This window comes from Dipodomys spectabilis, unplaced genomic scaffold (assembly GCF_019054845.1).
Source record: "Dipodomys spectabilis isolate Male_0828 unplaced genomic scaffold, ASM1905484v1 ptg000478l, whole genome shotgun sequence".
Lineage (NCBI taxonomy): Eukaryota > Metazoa > Chordata > Mammalia > Rodentia > Heteromyidae > Dipodomys > Dipodomys spectabilis.
Genome location: NW_024871155.1, coordinates 34,117 through 54,885, shown reverse-complemented (window position 1 = coordinate 54,885; position 20,769 = coordinate 34,117). Strand labels below are relative to the sequence as shown.

The window sequence follows — 20,769 nt, the reverse complement described above, 5'->3', positions numbered from 1 at the left end:
TGGCTACTTACACAATCACGAAAGGCCACGGCTCCGAGCCGTCTCTGCAGAGAGGAAGGTCAGCAGCTCCATGGAGAGTGATCGCCACAGTCTCCTTATTAGAAGGGGCCAGATGGAAGGGGTTCCAAGGTTCCTTAGGGCCCTCGGTGCCCTGTGGGAAGAGCCAAGGCTGAGTAACTCCTCTTCCTCCTCCTCTTCCTCCCCCCCCCCCGCCCCCACTTGCCACCCTATAACCCCTAGGTCCCTCTACAGCTTCCCTGCACATGGCTGCCAACTTTGGGCTCCCCTACAACTTCCCTTCTGGCCACCTGTCACCAGTGAACGGCTCATACCTGTCATCCCAGCTACTAGGAGGCTGAGATCTGAGGATCGAGGGTGAAAGCCAGCCGGGGGAAGGGAAGTTGGTGAGACTCTTATCTCCAATGAATCGCCAGAAAATGGGAAGTGGCGCTGTGGCTCAAACTGGTAGAGGGCTAGCCTTGAGCAGAAAGAGTTGAGGGACAGCGCCCAGGCTCTGAGTTCAAGCCCCGTGTGTACTCATTTTCTGATTTATGAAATGGTAACCCCTCTGTACAATACCTTAACAATAATAAAACTTTATATATACATGTATATATTTAAAAGCTGGGAGTTTTCAGTTCTGCGTCTCCCTGGGTACTTGTGGAAAACAGAACAGTGGTCACACTGTTCCCTTTGGGTGACAGCAGCTGCTCTGTCAACAGCCTGAGGCCGATCCTTGAGTCTTCCTCTCTAAACGGGGTCCAGTGATATTCCAGTGCCTCTATTCTTCCTGGAGCCCCACGCCTTGGGGGGGGGGGTACTCTCGCTCCACATGCGGTCAGTTTGGCCGCACATATTTCTAGAACCTGACCCTTTCTTCACATTTCCTCTGCTTCACCTCCAGATTTCTCTCCAGGTCTCCCAATGGCTTAAGAACCTCCATGATGGCCTTCTCGCTCCTCCCTGCCACCCCCCTACCCCCCCCCCCCCCCGCCCCTGCTGCACCCTGTCCTCGCCCCTTGAACCTGGATTGCATCTCCAGGATAGTCTTGTCCCTCGGGCTAGCTCACTTGCTCAAAGCCAAACAAGATGTGTTATTAGCAGGTGACAATTCCAGCTACGGAGGGACCCTCCCCTTCTTCCCCTTCTTCCACTGAGACTCCCCCTTCCCTCCCCCAGGCCTCAGCGGGGTCCTCGTCACCATCTGCAGAGGTGTTGATGAATATCTCCAGGCCGAGGTGAGAAGAAGGGAGGGGAACCTCAGCCAGATGGAGGGGCGTGGCCAGCCGCTGGCCACGCCTTCCCACAAGCCCCAGTCCCCAGCAGGTTTGCTGTTTTGGTTTAGAGGCTTAAGAGCAAAACCAGCAGCCTGGAAGTCAAGAGGCCTAGGTTATGGTGGGGTGCTGATGGCTCACACCTGTCACAACGCAAGAGGCTGAGATCTGCGGATTGCACGTTTGAAGCCAGCCCCCTGGCAGGAAAGACGGTGAGACTCTAATCTCCTATTAACCAGCAACATGCTGGAAGTGGATGGTGGCGCAGAGTGGCAGAGAGCTGCCAGCCTGAAGCACAAAAGCTCAGAGACAGGGACTAGGCCCTGAGTTCAAACCCCAGGAAACACAAACACACACTCACACACACACACACACAGGACTGTAGGCCTGGGCCCCTTGTGCAGGCTGGGCCCAGGGCCAGGACCTGGGACCAAGGGCAAAGGCTGCAGAGGGCACTGGTGGGCCAGGACTGCCAACCTCTGCCTTCTCTTCTTTCCTTCCTACCCAGATGGAAATCCATTGACAGGTAGAACCTGCCTCAGGACTGGTGTCCCTGCCTGTGCTCCACCCCCAGCAGCCCCGCAGAGCTTATCAGGGAATTCAGAATACACGTGTTGGGCCCAAGTGTCATCCTAGCTACTCAGGAGGCTGAGAGCTGAGGATCGCTGTTCGAAGCCAGGCAGGACAGGAAAGTCCCTAAGACGCTTATCTTCAAGTAACCAGCAAGAAAGCTGGAAGTAGAGCTGTGGCTCAAATAGTAAGAATGCTAGCTAGAGAGAGAGAGAAAAAGCTAAGGGACAATGTCTAAGCCCTGAGTTCAAGCCCCAGTAGCAGAAAAATACAAATGAAAATCTGTAACTGCCCTGAATCCATCAGAATTTTAAACAGTAGTCATTTACTGTAAGTTTTTTTTTTTTAAAAAAAGATTAATATCCTTAATATCCAAAGAACACTGAAATCTATCATTAATTTAAAAAGGGATCCAGGAAAGAAGAGATATGGATACATAAAGCTATACACACAGCATGGCCATTAGTGGAGATGTGGCTCCAGTGGTAGAGGGCCAGTCTTAAGAGGAAAGAAGCTAAGCCAGGAGCATGAGGCCCTAAGTTCAAGTCCGAGTACTGGCATTAAACACACACACACACACACACACACACACAACTAAGGCTGACCGTCCCTTACAGAGGATATTTCCCAGCTATGAAAATGTTCACATAAACCATCTTGGCTCCTCCCCAGCTTGGACCACCCAGCTTGGGAGAGCAGGCGGGAGCCAGCTGGCTGTTTTAGGTTCCCTGGTTAGGCCAGCCTGTGCCTGGGCCTGTTGTGTGACAGTCTACCAGCAAGCTTGAAGAGGAAGCCGGCACCTGGGCAAAGGCCAGGGCATAGGCACAAAATAGATTTAAAATAAAAAGGCCAGGCACCCATGGCTCATGCCTGTAATCCTAGCTACTCAGGAGGCTGAGATCTGAGGATCACAGTTCAAAGCCAGCCCGGGCAGGAAAGGCCATGAGACTCATCTCCACTGAACCACCAAAAAACTGGAAGTAGCACTGTGGCTCAAAGTGGTAGAGTGCTAGCCTTGGGCAGAAAGAGCTCAGGGACAGCGTCCAGGCCCTGAGTTCAAGTCCTACAACTAACACTAAAGAAGAAAATACAACCCTCTCCTGGGGTTCAAACGCTTGTGTCCCTGCTGTGGACCTGAGCAGGGAAGGTGGGAGGTGGGGAGGGTTGGGGATTGTGGGGTATCAGGGTTCTTGAAGGGAGGGATGAATATTTTTGGGGGGGACAATCTGAGCTTGTGCCCCAGCAGCCAGAGGACAGAAGCAAACACTTAGCACTACCCTAGAGCAAGCACACTGTCTCCTTTCATTTGTGCCAGTCCTGGGACTCGAACTCATGGCCTCGTACTCTTGCTTGACTTTTTCAAGGCTGGCGTTCTACTACTCTGGCCACACCTCCACTTCCAACCTTTTGCTGGTTAACTGGAGAGTTCAAAGCCAAGCGCCCCTTGGCTTTATCTGCCTGGGCTGGCTTTGAACCATGATCTCAGCCTCCTGAGTGGTTCAGATTCTAGCCACGAGCCCCGGCCTACAGTGCCTTTCAACTCCCAAGAAAACAGAATATCTCACCCCGCAGAGCCACGGTGAGCAGGTCATCTTCCCATTTCACAGCTGGGAAAACTGAGACCCCCGAGAAGATTTAGGAACAAATCACACGCAGAACCCTGGGCCTCAGCCCCAGGCTGCTCACCTTTGTCTTTTTCTGCCCCATCCTTAGGCACAGGCGGCAGGGCCTCGCTTAGCGGTCTCTGGCCAGGCCTCCGTACCTGGTCTGGGTGAGCGATCGCTCATGGGAGGAGGTCAGGCTCCCCCTGCTTCTGAGACTTAGACTGCGGGAAGGGGGCGGTGGGCGGGAGGGACCCGGGTCTGGCTCTTTCTCAGCGGTTTCTGGTGGCACGGGTGCCAGCGGGGAGGTGGACCATGTCTAGTGGAGGAGAGGCTGGGAGGGGAGAATGGGGGATGCTTCCCCACGGGTCTGGGTCACCCGGGCAATGCTGTGTGACATCACAGGTCAGGGCGGAAGCCGCCCAGGGGCTGGCAGTGGCGTGGAAGCCGAAGCCCTCCCTTCTTCCTGGCATCTCTATCTCCAGCTCTGGCTGTCCAGTCAGGATCCCTCCATGCCTCTCACTGGTTGACCCTCTTCCTGGAGCAAGGAATCCTGCGATCAGGGCTCCTGGGTCCCCCATCCTCTCCCCAGCTTTGACTCTGGGAGCCTTGGGATGACTGGGACTGACTCTTTGGCCAATATTGGGGCTTGAACTCACGACCTGAGTGCTGCCCCTTAGCTTTTTCCACTCAAGGCTGGCGCTCTACCACTTGAGCCACCGCTCCACTCCCAGGGTGTGGTTCATGGCAGATGGGTCTCTCAGACCTTCCTGCCTGGGTTGGCTCCAAACCCGGGATCCTCAGACCTCAGCTTCCAGAGTTGCCGGGATTACAGGCGTGAGCCACAGCGCCTGAAGGCAGACAGGGTCTGCAAGGGCTGGGCAGGCGTGTGGCTTGATTGCTCTTGCTGAGCTGAGCTGTTGCTGGCTGTGTTTGGGAGCTCAGGTGGGAGGTAGCCGGGAATCACTTTGCTAAAGAAGTGGCCCCGGCTGGGGGATTACCTTTGCTTTTCAAAAATCAATAACTCGTTAACCAGGGGCTGAGGACAGAGCCGGGCATGATGCCTGCCAGCCCTGCCCCCCACGAGGGAGCAGATGCAGTTGGAGAGGGCCGCACTGGCCGGGCAGAAAAGGAGGCTCAGGTAGGGGGAGTTGACTCCAACCCAGCCGCCCACTCCATCCTAGCCTTCCCCCACAAGTCAAACCACCCTCCTCTAGCTCTTGTATTTCTTTGGCCGGTTGTGAGACTTGAACTCAGGGCCTAGACTCTAGAACTGTCCCCTGAGCTCTTTCGCTAGGGCTCTACCACTTGAGCCACAGCACCACTTCCTGTTTTCTGGTGGTTCATTGGAGATAAAAGAGTCTCACAGACTTTCCTGCCAGGGCTGGATTTGAACCATGATCCTCAGATCTCAGCCTCCTGAGTAGCTTGGATGACAGATGCTAGCCACAGACATCCGGCTTGCTTTCTCTGTTTTAATAAGCCATTTAGCAGGGCCTGCATCCTCAAGAGACACCCCCTATCCCCGACCAGGCCTCCAGATCTGTTTTCTCTAGGATCTGCATCTCATCTCTCTGACCCCTTGCCTCACAGGACACTGGTAGCTTCCCCTCAGTGAGCAGCAGGTTCTCGGCTTTGGGGCTTTTATGTCTGCCATCTTGTATGCCTAGACTGCTTTCCAGCCAGCCAAGATAATCCATAATGTACCTTCAAGATTCAAATAAGGGGTGGGTTTGGTAGCACTCGCCTGGAATCCTAGGTGCAGATCGAGAGGATCATAGTTCAAGACCAGACAGGACAAAAAGTCAACAAGATCTTCATCTCAACAAGCAAGCAACTGCCCAGCTACAGGAGAGATGTTTAAGTAGACATGCTACTGTCATTTCCATTGTGTGTGTATGCACATGCGTGTGCATGTGTGTGTGCATGTGTGTGTGTGTGCCAGAGTGCCGATCCTGGGGCTTGAACACATGGCCTCGTGCTCTTCCTTAGCTTTTCCACTCAAGGTTGGCACTCTACTCCTTGAGCCACACACCTCTACTTCTGGCTTTTTGTTAGTCCAATGGAAATAAGAGCCTCAGACTCCCCCACCCCCACCTCCTCTGCCCCCAGGCTGGCTTTGAACCTCAATCCTCAGATGTCCACCTCTGAGTTGCTGGGATTACAGGTGTGAGCCATAGGTGGCCTGGCTCATTCAAAGATGAGAGGACCCAAGTAGAATCAGCAGCAGAAGAGGCCAGCTTTCAATGTAGAATGCTGAACTGCTCTTTTTGTTGGTGGTGGTGGTCGTGGGGCTTGAACTCTGAGCTTGGGCGCTGTCCCTGAGCTCTTCAGCTCAAGGTGAGTGCTCTACCACTTGAGCCACAGCACCACTTCCGGTTTTCTGGTGGTTTATTGGAGATAAAAGTCTCAGAGACTTTTCCTGCCCCCGGCTGGCTTTGAACTTTGATCCTCAGATCTCTGCTACCTGAGTAGCTAGGATGACAGGGGTGAGCCACCAGTGCCCAGCTTGGAATGCTCTTTTAAAGTAACACCCCTCCTCTCTGGAGTGTTGGGGTAAGGGGCAGGGGGGGGTGCTAAGGTACGAGGTGGGTTGCCCTGAAACTTCCCTCTAGCCAGAGCCTCTGGATGGGCTCTGTGGCCAGGATGAAGGAGCTGATCTAAGGGGCTCTGGTTACAGGAACCTGCTTACTCAGCCCCCCTGGGTCTGGGGGCCTCTGTCCCAGCGCCGGCCAGCCTGGACCCCGCCACCCGAGCAGAGAGCAGAGCCTCTGGCCCTAATCTTGTTTGAGGCCATGAAATCGCATTTGCAGAGTATTAATGCAGCCCAGTCGCCCCGCCTGTCTCCTGGAAGAGAGGAGAGAGCCTGGAAAGCAATCTCGCAGGAACACCAGCCGACAAAAAGCAATTATGCTTTTAGAGGGAGATTAAAATAATATCCAAACCCCGATAAAAATCCACTGCCACTGAGGGAAAGCCTCAGCTCTGATTCATACACTCAAAAAAAGAGAGAGAGAGAGACTTGGGGGGCAAATTTCCTGCTGTGGGGTGGGGGTGGGGGTCTGCACGGCTGGGTCCTTACCGGGCCTCAGTTTACCATGTCCACTCAAGTTTACCAAAGAAGCCACACTTGCCAGGCCTCAGTGGTCACGCCTGTAATCCCAGCTACTCAGGACGCTGCGATCGATCTGAGGATCGCGATTCAAAGCCAGCCCCGGGGAAGGAAAGTCTGTGAGACTCTTACCTCCAATGAACCAGCAGAAAGACCCAAATGGAGGTGTGGCTCAAGTGGTAGAGCACCAGCTTCGGCTCAGGGCAACTTCACCCCCTATAGGGGGCAGCAGAGAGCTCAGAACGCCCAAGTACCAAAAATAGCACCTACCATCCATTCCCTACAATGTTCTCCCGTCCTGCTAGTCCCTAACACACCTACATCCCATCTCTTGACCTCGCTCCTCTGTCCATTCCCTGTCATCCTGCTGATCCCACCTAACCTGAGGCAGGCTTGTCTGCCTCTCTGACATTGGTGAAGTGGGATTTCATGTACTCTGGAACCTCCCGCCCTCTTCCTCACCCGAGCCTGTCCTGTCAGAGGCGTGAGGCCCAGGGAGGTAAGGTACACACCCACCCCCATGCAACTGGGGAACCAGGTTCTAAGCTACCGTTTCCTGATTCCTAGTCAGAGATGTTTTCCTACCCAGCTTGCCTACAGTCAGCTTAGAAAGTCATTGCACTCAGCTTCTCCTATTTTCTTCCGTTGTCCACCTGGACAGCACCCCAAGGCCAAGGCGTACAGCCACCTAATTTACTGTTTGGGAGAATGAATGGATGGATGGATGAGAGAGTGAGTGGATGGATGCATGCATGGATGCATGGATGGCAGATGGATGCATAGATCAATGGATGCATGCATGGATGCATGGATGGCAGATGGATGCATAGATCAATGGATGCATGCATGCATGGATGCATGGATGGCAGATGGATGCATAGATCAATGGATGCATGCATGGATGGATGGGTAGATACATGTACGGATGGATGGGTGCAGGAATAGATAAGTAAATAGATGGACAAATGGATGGGGTGGATGGATGAATGGGTAGATGGATGAATGTATGGATGGATGGATGGATGGATGGATGGGTAGATACATGTACAGATGGATGGGTACAGGAATAGATAAGTAAATGGATAGATGGACAAATGGATAGATGGATGGATGGATGGGTGGATGGATGGATGGGTAGATGGATGAATGTATGTATGTAGGGATGGATGGATGGATGGATGTATGGTTGGATGGATGGATGGGTAGATGGATGGATGGGTGGATGGATGGATGGGTGGACAGAGAATGGATGGATGGATAGGTAGATGAATGAATGGATGGATGGAGTATGGATGGATGGATGTGTGGATAGATGAATGGGTGAGAAGATGGATAGATGGATGGATGCATGGATGGACAGATGGATGCATAGATAAATGGATGCATGCATGGATGAATGGGTAGATACATGGATGGATGGATGGGTGCAAGAATGGACAAGTAAATGGATGGATGGACAAATGGATGGATGGTTAGATGGATGGATGGATGGATGAATAGATGGATGAATGTATGGATGGATGGATGGGTAGATGGATGGGTGGATGAATGAATGGATGGATGGATGGAGTGTGGATGGATGGATGTGTGGATGGATGAATGGGTGAGTGGATGGATGGGTGGATGGTAGATAGATGGGTGGATGGATGAATGGATAAAGGTCACGCTTTGCCAAGGGGGGGTTGGACCATGGTAGCCCAGAGCTTGCTGCGGGGTGCAGATGGGAACGTGGCCTCTTCCATCTTTCCTGAGCAGGAAGCTGTTCCCAGCAGGTTTGGCTCAAACCCCGGGACCCCGTAGATCCAGCCCAGGCTGGGGGTGACTGGCTGACTCAGGGGACAGAACTGGGGCAGGTGACTGAGATTGTCGCCCTGCCTGGTATTACAGATGGTTTCACACGGTCTCAGCTCATACGTCACTCCTGCGCTGTCCCTGAGTGGAGCGTTCACATTTCCACTCCTGGCTGGAGGTGGGGATGGGGGGGGCACACTGCTGGTCCTCTCTGTCTCTCCTGTGCCGAGCACACAGAGGCGGGATGAGTCAGTCGGGCCGGCTGGGGTGGGGGAGGGGGGAGCTGGCCATCTGCTGTGTTCCCTTGTGACAATCTGCTAATGGAGCCACTTCTCATCCTCACACCCCACGGGCCCAGCGTGTAGCCCCGAGACAGTGGACTCTCAGTGTTCCCAGGGGACACTCGGCAACGCGATTTTCTAAGGTGCAGGGCCTGAGCCCCAGGCCTTTTGTGCCACCCAGACTTTCTGAGACAACCCTTGAATAGAACAGCGCCTGCGTTCATCAAGCACGGGGTGGATGTCTTAATGTAACCTTCCCAGCAAGAGGAGGAGGAGGGAGCCAGCCCGGCACGGGGGGCTCACGCCTGTCATCCCAGCAACCCAGGAGGCTGCGATCTGAGGATCGTAGCTTGAGGCCAGCCCAGGTTGGAAAAGTCCATGAGACTCTTATCTCCAATGAACCAGCAAAAAAAAAAAAAAAAGCTAAATGTGGTGATGTGGCTCAAGTGGTAGAGCACCAGCCTCGAGCAAATAAAACCATCAGGGACAATGCCCAGGCCCTGAGTTCAAGCCCCAGGGCTGGCACAAAGAAAGAGCCTCATCTGCTCTGGGATCCCTGTGCATTTGTGGAGATCTCCCCTAAGCCATTTGCACCCCCCAAGTCCCTTCCCGACACCGGCCTGTGAGAGTCCAAGGTAGGAACACATCCAGGACCCCTGGGCTGTCCCGGGGGGGGGTGGGCAGGGGGCAGGAAGTACCCTCCTCCACTCCACCTTCCCTGGGGCGGGTGAGTGCTGAGGCCCCACCCCTCTCTTGGAGAGCTTGGGGTGTGTGTGTGTGTGACAGCTTCTGAGAATACCCTGACAGCGCCTTTGTTCCCTAGAAATGAAAGAAAATGGAGCTACAAAGAGAGACCCATCGGGCGGTTAGTGGGGGCGCAGCTGCCTGGGGCAGAGTATGTTTAAACTAGAGGTACTTGTCACCAGAGCAGCACCCCCTCTCCGTGTCCCGCCCCCCCTTCTCCGGGGGAGGGGGGCCCTGTGTGATTGCTGTTACTCAGGGAAAGAAAAAAAAGCTCTTTGAAATAGTGGCGGGGGGGGGGGGGGGGGGAAATCAATGGAAATGGATAGAGAAACGTAGGGAAGCGATCTGCGGCCGTGTGTGCGCATAGGTGCATGTGCATGCGTGTAATTGTGTGTGTGTGTGTGTGTAACAGAAGCCACTCCCCGTGTGGACCAAGCAGGCCAGCCCGGGCTCCTGGCTGTGAAGGTTGGGGGCTGGGCACTGTGGGCACGTGCCTGTGGAGGGGGCTGGCGGCTGGGGGAGGGGGCGGGGGGGGGGAGGGGATACAGACCTCCAGTTAAGAGAGAGATTAATATATTCAATCTGCTCGGGGTAATTGAGGGAACAATTGGAGTGGTTTTTTCTAAAGCCCATAAAAGCTCCCCATTTAAGCAGGAGAAAGCCCTGCCTTGGGGAGGGGGTCCTCTGGTATTTGAGTGGGTGGGGGAGGTGGAGGTGGGCAGCTCTGGGTGTGTGGGGGGGGGAGCCAGTGCCTAGGACGGGGGTGTCACATGGAGGGGGGAGGGAAACGTGCCCTCATCTTCCTCCCCAGGCCTCTGAGGCCCGCTCCCAGCCTCCCCCCACCCCCTCCCTTAGCCTCCACCACCCTGGGCCGTGGCGGGCCATGAACGTGCCCGCCATGAGAAAGAGGGGAGCGGCTGGCCACCAAGCTGGGGGGGAGCCCCAGCTGGGATCCAGGACCCCGGGACAGACAGGAGGTGGGGGGGGGGGGTAGAGAGGAACAAAGGGACAGGAATCCAGCCACAGAAGCCCAAGGGACAGCGGGCAGAGGGGACATGAGGCCGGCGAGAAGCGCACCATGGCGGCTCTCCACCCATCTCTCCTTCTGCAGCCTGTGGCTGCCAAAGCCACAAGCCACGGGCTGCCTGCCAGCTGCCAAGGATTTGGTGATTGCTTTAATGCCTCTCTCTCTCTCTCTCTCTCTCTCTCTGCCTTTCTTCCCCCACCCCCAGGGGCCAAAAAATAAAAAGAGTATGTTTTAAATGGAAAGAATTAAAAAAAAAAAAAATTGAAAGCGCCATTTAAAAGGCTCCTGGGACACAGAAACCATTTTCATGAAACAAAACTGTGATTGTCTGGAAAGAGGTAACTGGGGAGAATCCTGCCCTCTCCTCCTCCTCCTGCCTGTACCCCCCAAAAGCTGTGGGTGGGTGGGGGGAAAAACCAGGTGGGGAGCCCTCTTGTGGTGACTGTACCCCTACAGTGACCTCCCAGCATGGCATTGCCAAGCCCAGGCTTCCGGAAACCAGCGACCCTCTCATGGTGGATCCCTCATGGCTCTCGAGGCTGCAGCGGCTCCAGGCGTCCCAACCCCCATCCCATTTGTCCTAATAGCGGCTCAGGCATCACCCAAACCTCAGGGACCACCCCTGCTGGTCGGATCACTGCCTTCACCTTGCGCAAGGAAAAACAGAGCTGCCAGAGGGGGGGATGGTGGACATCAGCAGGTGTGGGCTGAGGGCCGGGGAGCCTCCACAATTCTCTCCACAAGGGGCTCAGGGTCTGGGGGACCTGGAGCCCCAAGGTTAAGGGTCCTGCAGCTGTCTGAGCTGTTGGGCCCATTGTCTCCCTTTGTGGGGCAGGGACTTGGGCTGACAGATGTGGGTGGCCAAGACCATCCATGCTGGAAGTGTTTGGGGGTCTTTACCCCTCCCCCCCAGCCCCCCATAAGAAGGACTCAAGAGCTGGAGCACTGGTGTTAACACACTCAGAGTCGCATTAGGGCTCAGCCATCCAGACCGGAAGTTCAAGTTCACACTGAGCCTTGGCTCAGCCATCCAGACCGGAAGTTCAAGTTCACACTGAGCCTTGGCTCCCAGAGGTTCTTTCTTTACTTTTCTCTTTCTGGCAGTACTGGGGTTTGAACTTAAGGTTTCACACTTGCTAGGCAGGTGCTGTACCACTTGAGCCACACCTTCGGTTCTCCCTGTTCTGTGTGTGTGTGTGTGTGTGTGTGTGTGTGTGTGTGCATACCCGTACTGGGACTTGAACTCGGCCTGGGCGCTTATCCCTGAGCTTTTTCACTCACATCTATAGCGCTCTACCGCTTTGAGCCGCAGCTCCACTTCCAGCCTTTTGGTGATGAACTGGAGTCTCACGGACCTGCCCGCCCGGGCTGGCTTTGAACCAGCGATCCTCAGATCTCAGCCTCCTGAGTAGCCAGGACGGCAGGCGTGAGCCCTGACGGCCGGCTCCCTGCTCAATCTTGAGCATCCTGGCCATTGCGTCTCCCGTCTCCTGCCCCCCCCCCCCGACATCCGCCCCGGAAACCCCCATCTGGCCCTGCATCGGTTCTGGTTATAAATAAGACCGCACAGTACGCAGATGGCAGAGAACAAGCCGTCTGCCTGCAGCGGGAGTGGTCCATCACAGAGACGGGATTGGTTCCGCACCTGGGGTTCCAGGCCTGAGCCATCTCTTGGAAAGGGTGAACCCCGTGCTTGGAAGGCTTCCTGGAGGAGGGGATCCTGCGCTGTCTGCATCCGGGGGGAACCCAGACATCCATTCCTGGACGTGAACCCGATAAAGCTGAAGTTGGAGTTCAGCCCAGGCAGATGGAGTTTCTGGTCTTCACCTCCCCTCCCCCACGCCTTCCAGATCTTTCTCCTCATCTGCAACCAAGACCCAAAGAGGGGAGGGGGGGATGGGTCCACAGGGGGAGGGCACTTTCAGGGGGGAGGGGGTCCCTGTATTCTCTAGGGAGCCCAAACACAGGCCACGGGGCCATGGGGCAGTGGGGTCGGCAGGGACTGAGCCTCTCTGATTCATTCTTTGCTCCTGCATTTCTGATGGGGCTGTGATTACAGGCACACACACACGTGCACACACACACATGCACACACACGCACACACACACATGCACACACGCACACCCCCCTGGAGGGAACCGATTTTCCTCTCCCTCGAAAACCATTTTCTTGTCGCGGTGGACACTTTCAGAGAGGGAGCGGCGCAGAGATGATGACTCTAAATAACAGAAATTAGAGCGGCCCGGGTCGCTGTGGCCACGATGCCCGCCCCTTCCCCCCTCCCGTCCTTCCCACCCCCTCTTTCTCCCTCTCTCTTTCTGTCCTCTTTCTCTCCCAGACATTCCAGATTGCAGCTCAACGCATGTTGAAGAACGGGAGCGCGGGGAGAGCTGTCCCTCAGCTCTGTTCCTCTGCTGTCATAGGAGGGGGTGGGTGGCGCTCCGCAGCCAGCAGTCCCCAGAGACCGACTGTCACCTAGGAGCCCAGGGACCAGTGATCTCATTCACTAGCTCAGGACAGGGAGGGGTGTTGGAAATGTGCATTGGAGCCAGCCAGCTGCTCAGGAGGCTGAGCTGTTCCATGGATTCCAGTTCAAGTCAGTTCCAGGGCAGGAAAGTCTGTGAGATTCTTATCCTCCAATGAGCCAGCAAAAAGCCAGAAGTAGAGGAGGTGTGGCTCAAGGGGTAGAGCGCCAACTTTGAATGGAAAAGCTCTAGGACAGCGCACAGGCCCTGAGTTCAAATCCCAGTACAGGGACATACACACACACCACACACACACACCCCGCTTCCTGCCATCTTGGAACCAGGCTTGTGTCTTGCATTTAAGGACTGACCTGGGTCAAGGGAGGCCCCCAGGAAATGTTCATGTTAAATAGAACTTAACATCCCTGAGCCTCAGTTTCTCCAATCAATGAAATGGGTTGCTGCCCATGGCTGGGAGATGGACTGGATGCCCAGAGGAGGGAAACCATCTTTCAGTGTGGGTCAGGACTGGGTGCCTTCCTTACCTGGGCCTGGGGTGGCCAGGATCCTGGCTCAGGGCTGAGCCTCTGCTGGTCATCATGGGAGCTGGGCGGGGCCTGAGCTGGGCCCCGGCAGGAAGCCTCTACCTCATGATCTGTTGGAGCTTTCCTTGAAACCTGGAGAGAATGGTGGAGATCAGAGTCTCAGAGACTTTTACTTGCCCCTGGCTGGCTTAGAACCGAGATCCTCAGATCTCAGGCTCCTGAGTAGCTGGGATGACAGGCGTGAGCACCGGCGCTGGGCTCTTCTGCCCTCTACACTGGGGCTCCCAGGCTCCCCCTCACCCCTTCCATGCATGCCATGGCTGTACTACTTAACGAAGTAGAGATGCAAGGGGCAAGCTGGGCCCCACCTGAGTCCTGGGGCTCTGGGGCTGGGCCTGAGGTGCCCTCTGCGCCCGGTGCTCGTGGAAGGCCACGCTGTAGGACAGCGCCCCGCAGTGCCGTGCGCTGGGGTCCTGGCTGGACCGGAGCAGGGGCAGGTTGCCGTGGTAACGGTAGAGGTCCTCGTGCTGCTGGGCGGCCGGGTTCATGCGGGGCTGGTCCGGGCGCGGGTAGATGGGGAAGATGGCCTCCCCTACTCTCCGGGGTGCCCCTCCCAAGCCCCCTCCGTCCAGCCGCAGAGCCTCGACACGCAGCCGTGCGTCATGCTGGCCGTCATTTTTGCAGAACCCTGCGTGGGGAGATGGGGGTGTTAGTACAACACTTAGGGTTCCTTCCACCTCGGGGGGGGGGGGGGCTTGGGGCGGTCAGGACCGGCTAGCTTTGTGTGCCTATGGTTGTGCTGGTCCTGGGGCTTGAACTCAGGGCCTGGGTGCTGTCTGTTAGCTTTTTCTACTCACAGCCCTATGCCTGGCTTTTTGGGGGATATTTTTTGGTGGTTTATTGGGGATAAGAGGCTCAAGGGATTTTCCTGGGTTGGCTTCCCACCAATCTCAGTCTCCCGGTGTGGCTGGGATTACAGGCGTGAGCACCGACATTGGGCCACACCAGCCTTCCCTTTCCTCCTCACTCGGTTCTGGGTGACAGCATCCTGTGTTCACCCTGGAGGGAACGGGACTAGGGCCTCAGGACCCTGGTTTGTGAGCCTCACACAAGCAGAGCCACTCTGATTCTCCCAGATCACACCCCAAGGCCCATCAGGGGTCAGGGCTGAGGTCCCCAGGCTCCCCCGACGTCCCCTTGTTTGGTATACCTTTGGGCAAAGTGAAGGTAAACTTGTTCCTGCTGAGGGCCAGGCTCTGTCCAGGATCCTGCTGCTCCAGGACCTCGGTGACCACTGAGCATGCTGGGAGAGGGTCCCCGTCATTCACCTGCAGCCGCACCCCGGCCCCAGAGCAGGCTTGCAGGGGGTTCTCCGCGGAGAGCCGCAGGGCGTACCTGCCCTCCTCGTTAAAGCCCACGCTCAGGACCTCGAACTCCAGGTCCAAGGTCTTCTCCTCCACTTTTAGCCTCTGAGCTGCCAGCAATGCTGGGAGCCAGGGCTCCGGCCCGGTGAAGGTCATGGCCAAGGTCAAGGAGGGATTTCCCAGGCTGAGCACTGCCTCTCGGGCCCACAGTCCCAGTTTGGGACTAAAGTCTGGGTGCTTGAGGCCACACCCCCCACTATTCTCCGTTTGTTTGAGAAACCAAGTAACAAGGAAGTTGGGCCTGGCTTAGGATACAAAGGCAGATGGCCAGGAATCCCTCCCACAGCCTTTTAGCATTTATTCCTGTAATAAACATTTATTGAGCATCTACTGTGTGCTCAGTTGTGTGTGTGTGTGTGTGTGTGTGTGTGTGTGTGTGTGTGTGTGTGTCTATACTAAGGCTTGACTCAGGGCCTGGGTGCTGTTCATGAGCTTTTGTGCTTAAGGTTGAGGCTCTACCACTTGAGCCACAGCTCCACTTTCATTTTTTTTTTTTTTTGGTAGTTTGGGGGAATAGGATTCTCAAGGACTTTCTTGTCCAGGCTGGCTTTGAACTGTGATCCTCAGATCTCAGCCTTCTGAGTAGCTAGGATCATGGGCATGAGCCACCGGTGCCCGGCTCCGTGAGACTCTTATCTCCAATGAACCACCAGAAAACTGGAAGTGACACTGTGGCTCAAGTGGTAGAGTGCTAGCCTTGAGCAAAAGAAGCTCAGGGACAGCGCCCAGGCCCTGAGTTCAAGCCCCAGGACTGACCAAAAATAAACCCAAAACAAGTAAACAAAAACTGTAACAGGCACCAGAATGGAAAGAAAGATTGATAGACAGACAGGCACACAGAGGCCCATGAGACGGACAGACAGACAGAATCTGAGGAGGCAGGCTATACCCCGTTCTCATTAGGTGCTGGGCTGAAAGTTGTGGTCGTGGGCTGCCATCTTAGTTTTAGGGGCTCCCCAGCCCCAGCATAGAGCAGCGTTAGGACTCAAGGAAGGGGGAGTTGTGGGGGAAAAGGTGGGAGCAGAGTCCAGCGCTGTGTGTGTAGGAGGATGGGGTGCAGGACTGGGTCACTGAGTGACCCCGTCCAGTCTGACTGTGATGGAGGGCTGGTGCAGCAGGCCTCTCTGAGGCCTCCTCCCGGCTTCCGATCTGCTCTTAGCTCAGGCTCTGTCTCTGCGGCCAACTTACTGCTCTTTTTTTGGTATGTAATTCGTGAGCTCTGCCTCAGAGCCCAAAATGGCTTCTCAAGACCAGCCGTTAGGACTGCATCTCAGTCAGCTGGAAAGGGCAAAGAAAACACTCACATTTCTTTTTTGTTTTGGATGGGAGAGAGGACAGCACCAGGTCTTGGACTCAAGGGCCTGCTGCTCGCAGGGATGATACTCTACTACTTGAGCCATACCTCCAGCCTTCCTTTTTGCTGATAAATTAGAGGTGGAGCCTCATAGATGTTCCTAGCTAGCGTTGAATCTCCATTCTCCAAAATCTTAGTTTCTTGAATGGTTAGGATTTTACAAGTGTAAGCCACTGGCATCAATGCCTGTTATTTATTAATTTTTTTTAGAATACATGTTCTTTTTTCCATCTTGCTGGTTAATATTTAATATTTAGTCTTGGGCTACTCACAGGCAATGTAAATTGTTGTTTTGGTGCCAATCTTGGGGCTTGAACTTAGGCCCTGGATGCTGTCTCTTATGTAGCTTGTTTGCTCAAGGCTAGCACTCTACCGCTTGAGCCACAGCTTTGCTTCTGGCTTTTTTTTTTGGAGGGGGGGATGCTTAATTAGAGATAAGAGAGCCTCACCAGAATCTCCAGCCTGCGCAGGAAAGTCCGTGAGACTCTTATCTCCAATTAAACACCCACCAAAAATAAAGCCAGAAATGGTACTGTGGCTCACGCGGTAGAGTGTTAGCCTTGACCAAGCTCAGGGACAGCGGCTCAGGAGTTCAAGCTCAAGAAAAGAAAGAGAGAGAGGCAGACTGAGAGGGAAAGAGGAAGAAGAAAGAGGAGGAAGAGGAGGAGGAGGAAAAAGAGGAGGAGGAGGAGGAAGAAGAGGAGGAGGAGGAGGAGGAGGAGGAGGAGGAGGGGGAGGAGGAGGAGGAGGGGGAGGAGGGGGAGGAGGAGGAGGAGGAGGAGGGGGGGGGGAGGAGGAGGAGGAGGAGGAGGGGGAGGAGGAGGAGGAGGAGGAGGAGGAGGGAAGGCAGGAAGGCAGGAAGGTAGGAAGGCCGGCAGGCCCAGTACCTCTGTCTTTACTGCGAGGAGAGGAAGAGGCAGTCCTGGAGAGGCCCTGGAATCTGGGCCTCAGGGAAGCCCCCGCCCCCCTTCCCTCCCTCCCCCCCCCGCCCCCCCCCCCCCCCCCCCCCCCCCGTCAGGACTCTTCAGCTGGTGCCCACCGGGTACCCGATGGGTTATTAAAAGCTGAGCTGGTGGCTGGATTGGGGACCATTCATCAGGCCCCAGGCCCCCCTGGGAGTGATGGATGGTGACAAATGGGGGGGGGGGGTTCCCTGGGCCACAGTATCCCCACCACAGCTGGGAAAGCCAGCCATCAAAGCTCACCGGCTTCTCCCCACCGAGGTGATTCAGAGGACCAAAGCGATCAAGTTTCTCGGGCAAATGGCCGCCCCTGTGGCTGTGAGGGGCCCAGCCCTGTGGGCTGGAGCTGCAGAGGAAGGGGAGGGGGTGGGCTGCTCACAGATGCTGGGACCCCAGGCGGGGGAGGGGGGAGAGGCGGGGCCAAACAGGGGGAATGGAGCCGGAGCGCCTTTTAAAGCAGGTGCTGGGCCATCTCTGGGCCTGAGATCCCAACCCAGACCCTTGGCTCCACTCAGAGGAGGAAGCCCAGCTGTGGGGGAGCGTCCAGAGTGTCCCCCCCTCCCCGTGTGACCGGTAAAGGACAGGGAGGGGACAGCCTGGACAGGCATTGGGGAGGGTGGGCAGGTGGGAAAAGGCTGAGTGAACTACCCTAAAGCAGAGCTGCTGCCTGGAACAGCGATCCTCCGGATTACCAGGGAGGAATGGGAGCTCACAGGACAGGGTGGTGTAGGATCTCCTGGGAGCCTGGCCCCAGTGTTTGTGGGCAAGAGGGTGATGGAGAGCCCGGCTCCATGGCCCAAGTCTGGTCCGGCACCATTTTGGGGCCACGTGGGGCAAACACGCTGGCGGGGAAATTCCAGGCCTCCGACAGCCGGGCCGTCGCCATGGGCTTTGGGCCAGGACAATTCCCTGTCTTGTCTTTTCTTGTGCCTCTACTGAGGCTTGAACTTGGGGCCTGGGCGTTGTCCCCGAGATTCTTTTCACTCAAGGTTGGCGCCCTACCACTTGAACCATACCTCTGTTTTCTGGGTTTTTTTTTTTGCTGGTTCGCTGTTGATAAGAGTCTCAAGAATGCTCCTGCTCAGGCTGGCTTCAAACTTCAATCCTCAGATCTTGGCCTCCTGAGTAGCCCAAAGGTCAGGCGTGAGCCACTGGTGCCAGGCTGAGTTTGGTTTAAACAGTTGGGGGCTGGAGGGGAGGAGGGAGGGGGGAAGATTGAAGCTCTAGGGGTTCCTGGAATGGCTGATGTCCAAGGGAACGTTCCTGAAGCTTGGGGTGCTGTCCTCCACCCTCATTCCTTCCTGTCTGCTCTTAGCGCCTTCTAAACCTAGCACTTTGCCCTTTGAAGATTTTGATAACTGCAGATGGGTGCTCAGGCCTCCGTCCCTGGACGCAAACATTCCTCAGGTTTAATCAGCTTGAACAAGAAAAACAGACAGAGGAAGGAAGCCCCGGCCACAAGCATTCCAGGGCCAGCTGGGGCCCAAAGAGAGGGTAGCGCCGGCCCTGGGGGGCCCACGCGACCGATGGCCTTCCCCTGGCCAGTGCCACAGGTGTCTGGGGACCCCATCCTTACCTCGTGAGCAGGGGCCTGGATGCCCTCAGGATCTTTGCATCACCCAGGGCCTGGACACTGTCTCTGAGTTTTTGTGCTCATAGCTAACGCTCTACCACTTGAGCCACCGCTCCACTTCCAGTTTTCTGGTGGTTCCTCGGGGATCAGAGTCTCCTGGACTTTCCTGCCTGGGCTGGCTTTGAATCCAGAGCCTCCGATCTCAGATCTCCGGGAGTAGCTGGGATTACAGGTGTGGCCAACGGCGCTCAGCTGATCTCCATCATCTTAATGGTTCAGAAGCCGCCAGAACCCTTCTCGGTTTCTCCATCTTCTACCTGGGCAGAGAGGAGGAACCGGTGGCTTTGTGTCTCTGCCTTGGTTGGCAACTGGTGCCCAGGGCAGGGCAGGGCAGCCAGGGCTGGTGATAGAAAGGCTGGGCTGTGGGAGGAAGCCAGCCAGCCTGCCTGAGCTTGGGCCCTGTGGCCTTGATGGAGCCCTTTCTCTTTTCTGGATCCTGATTCCATCTCTGGGGCACTCAGCCCAGATTCTTCTACTGTGGGTTCACCACCCAGGCCCTCACCCCCTCGTTTCAGTGACTTCATGTCTTGAGAATGTGGGGCCAACACCCCCAGACATTTATAGCTAGATCAAAGCCACAGAGCCTGGCTGGCCTCTAGCACCTTATCGGGAGGGGTAAGAGGCAGACATGGCTGACTGTGGGTGCAGTCAGGGTACCCCCAAGGCTCCAGCCTGATACTAGGGCTTCAGTATGAGGCTAGGGACCAGAACAGCGCCGGGCTCCCACTTGCAGATGGATATGAGGAAGGCCAAATGGTCAGACCATAAGCTGGACCGGAGGCTTAACTAGGGAAATAAAAATGCCGAGATACCCTCCTCACCCTCCTCCTCCTGAAGAATGGCACAGGGCCTGCGGAGTCTGGGCTTGCCTTTGGGGACTGAGTCATCCTTACCAGAAGAGGCGGAGGCCAGCCCGGCCCTCCCAGAACGGAGGCTGGAAAGTGGAGGCTCTTGGGAAAGAATAACATGAATGACATGCAAAGGTTCAGAGGAGCAAAAATGAAACAGGGAACATTCAGCCTTCCTGGGGGGAAGTGAGGAGGGGAATCACACAGGGCCGGAGCCCAGTGAGGACCAGGAAGGAGGGAGTGAGGCACCTCTCCATCCACAGGAGGATGGTAACTTCAAGGAAACTGGCTCAAGAAAGAAAAATAAGAAGCTGGGTGTCCAGATGGCTCACGCCTGTCACCCTAGCTATACAGGAGGCTGAGATCTGAGGATCGCAGTTCGAAGCCAGGCCAGGCAGGAAAGTCTGTGAGACTCTGATCTCCAATAGAAAAAAGAAAAAGCCAAGGATGGAGCTGTGGCTCAGTGGTAGAGCACAGAAGCTCAGAGATTGCTCCCAGGCTCTGAGTTCAAGCCCCAGGAACCAGCACAAAAACGAGAAATAAAAATAAAAGAAGATGGAGCTAGTATTGATGGCAAGGCCTTTGGGGTACAATTCCAGGACGGTGAAGGCTTTGGCCTGTGGTCCCCACCCACACCCAGGCAAGATGGGGTTCAGGCACCGCCAGGGGGTTCCCTCCTGTCTGGTATGAGCCGTGACCTTAGTGAAGCCAACTTTGCCCTTGTATTTTTTCCCCCTCTGCCCTCTCCCCAGGGCTCCCAACTAGCTAGAGGTATGGGCGGGGTTTAAAAAAAGCATTCACTGATCATTGGCTGCTGGGTGGAGGTCTCTGAATGGTGAAGGGCATGCTGGGATTTGTAGTCCAAGCCAAGCCCTCCCCTCCCCACCCCATCCCCCCATAGGCCCCTAGCTATAGGTACCCAGCAGTCTGTGTGACCTATGACCGGCGCACAAGCAGGCAGTGAGGTTGCCAAACTCTGCATCTAGAGTCCCTGTGACTTCAGAGCTGTACACCGTGCCCCAGGGGAAGGAAGGAGGGAGGGAGGGAGGGGAGGAAGGACTGTCTGCCCCAGGGTGCCCACCCCAGGACTGTGGGAGCTGAGATCAGCTGGGCTCAAATAAAACTCGGGTTCAGTGT

General features: G+C 55.7%; 1 protein-coding gene across 1 annotated transcript in view; it reads right to left on the bottom strand.

Moving 5' to 3' along the window:
* The window catches only part of Ccdc33 (coiled-coil domain containing 33), a 61,804-nt gene extending 46,873 nt beyond the window's left edge, over positions 1–14,931 (bottom strand). Inside the window, exons 1-5 of the mRNA XM_042668826.1 lie at positions 14,622–14,931; positions 13,780–14,099; positions 13,412–13,543; positions 11,009–11,068; positions 12–151 (exon numbers count right to left, since the gene is read on the bottom strand). Of these exons, the coding sequence (XP_042524760.1) occupies positions 12–151; positions 11,009–11,068; positions 13,412–13,543; positions 13,780–14,099; positions 14,622–14,931 (962 nt within the window). The remainder of the gene's footprint in view (positions 1–11; positions 152–11,008; positions 11,069–13,411; positions 13,544–13,779; positions 14,100–14,621) is intronic.
* Between the last annotated feature and the right edge of the window lie 5,838 nt (positions 14,932–20,769).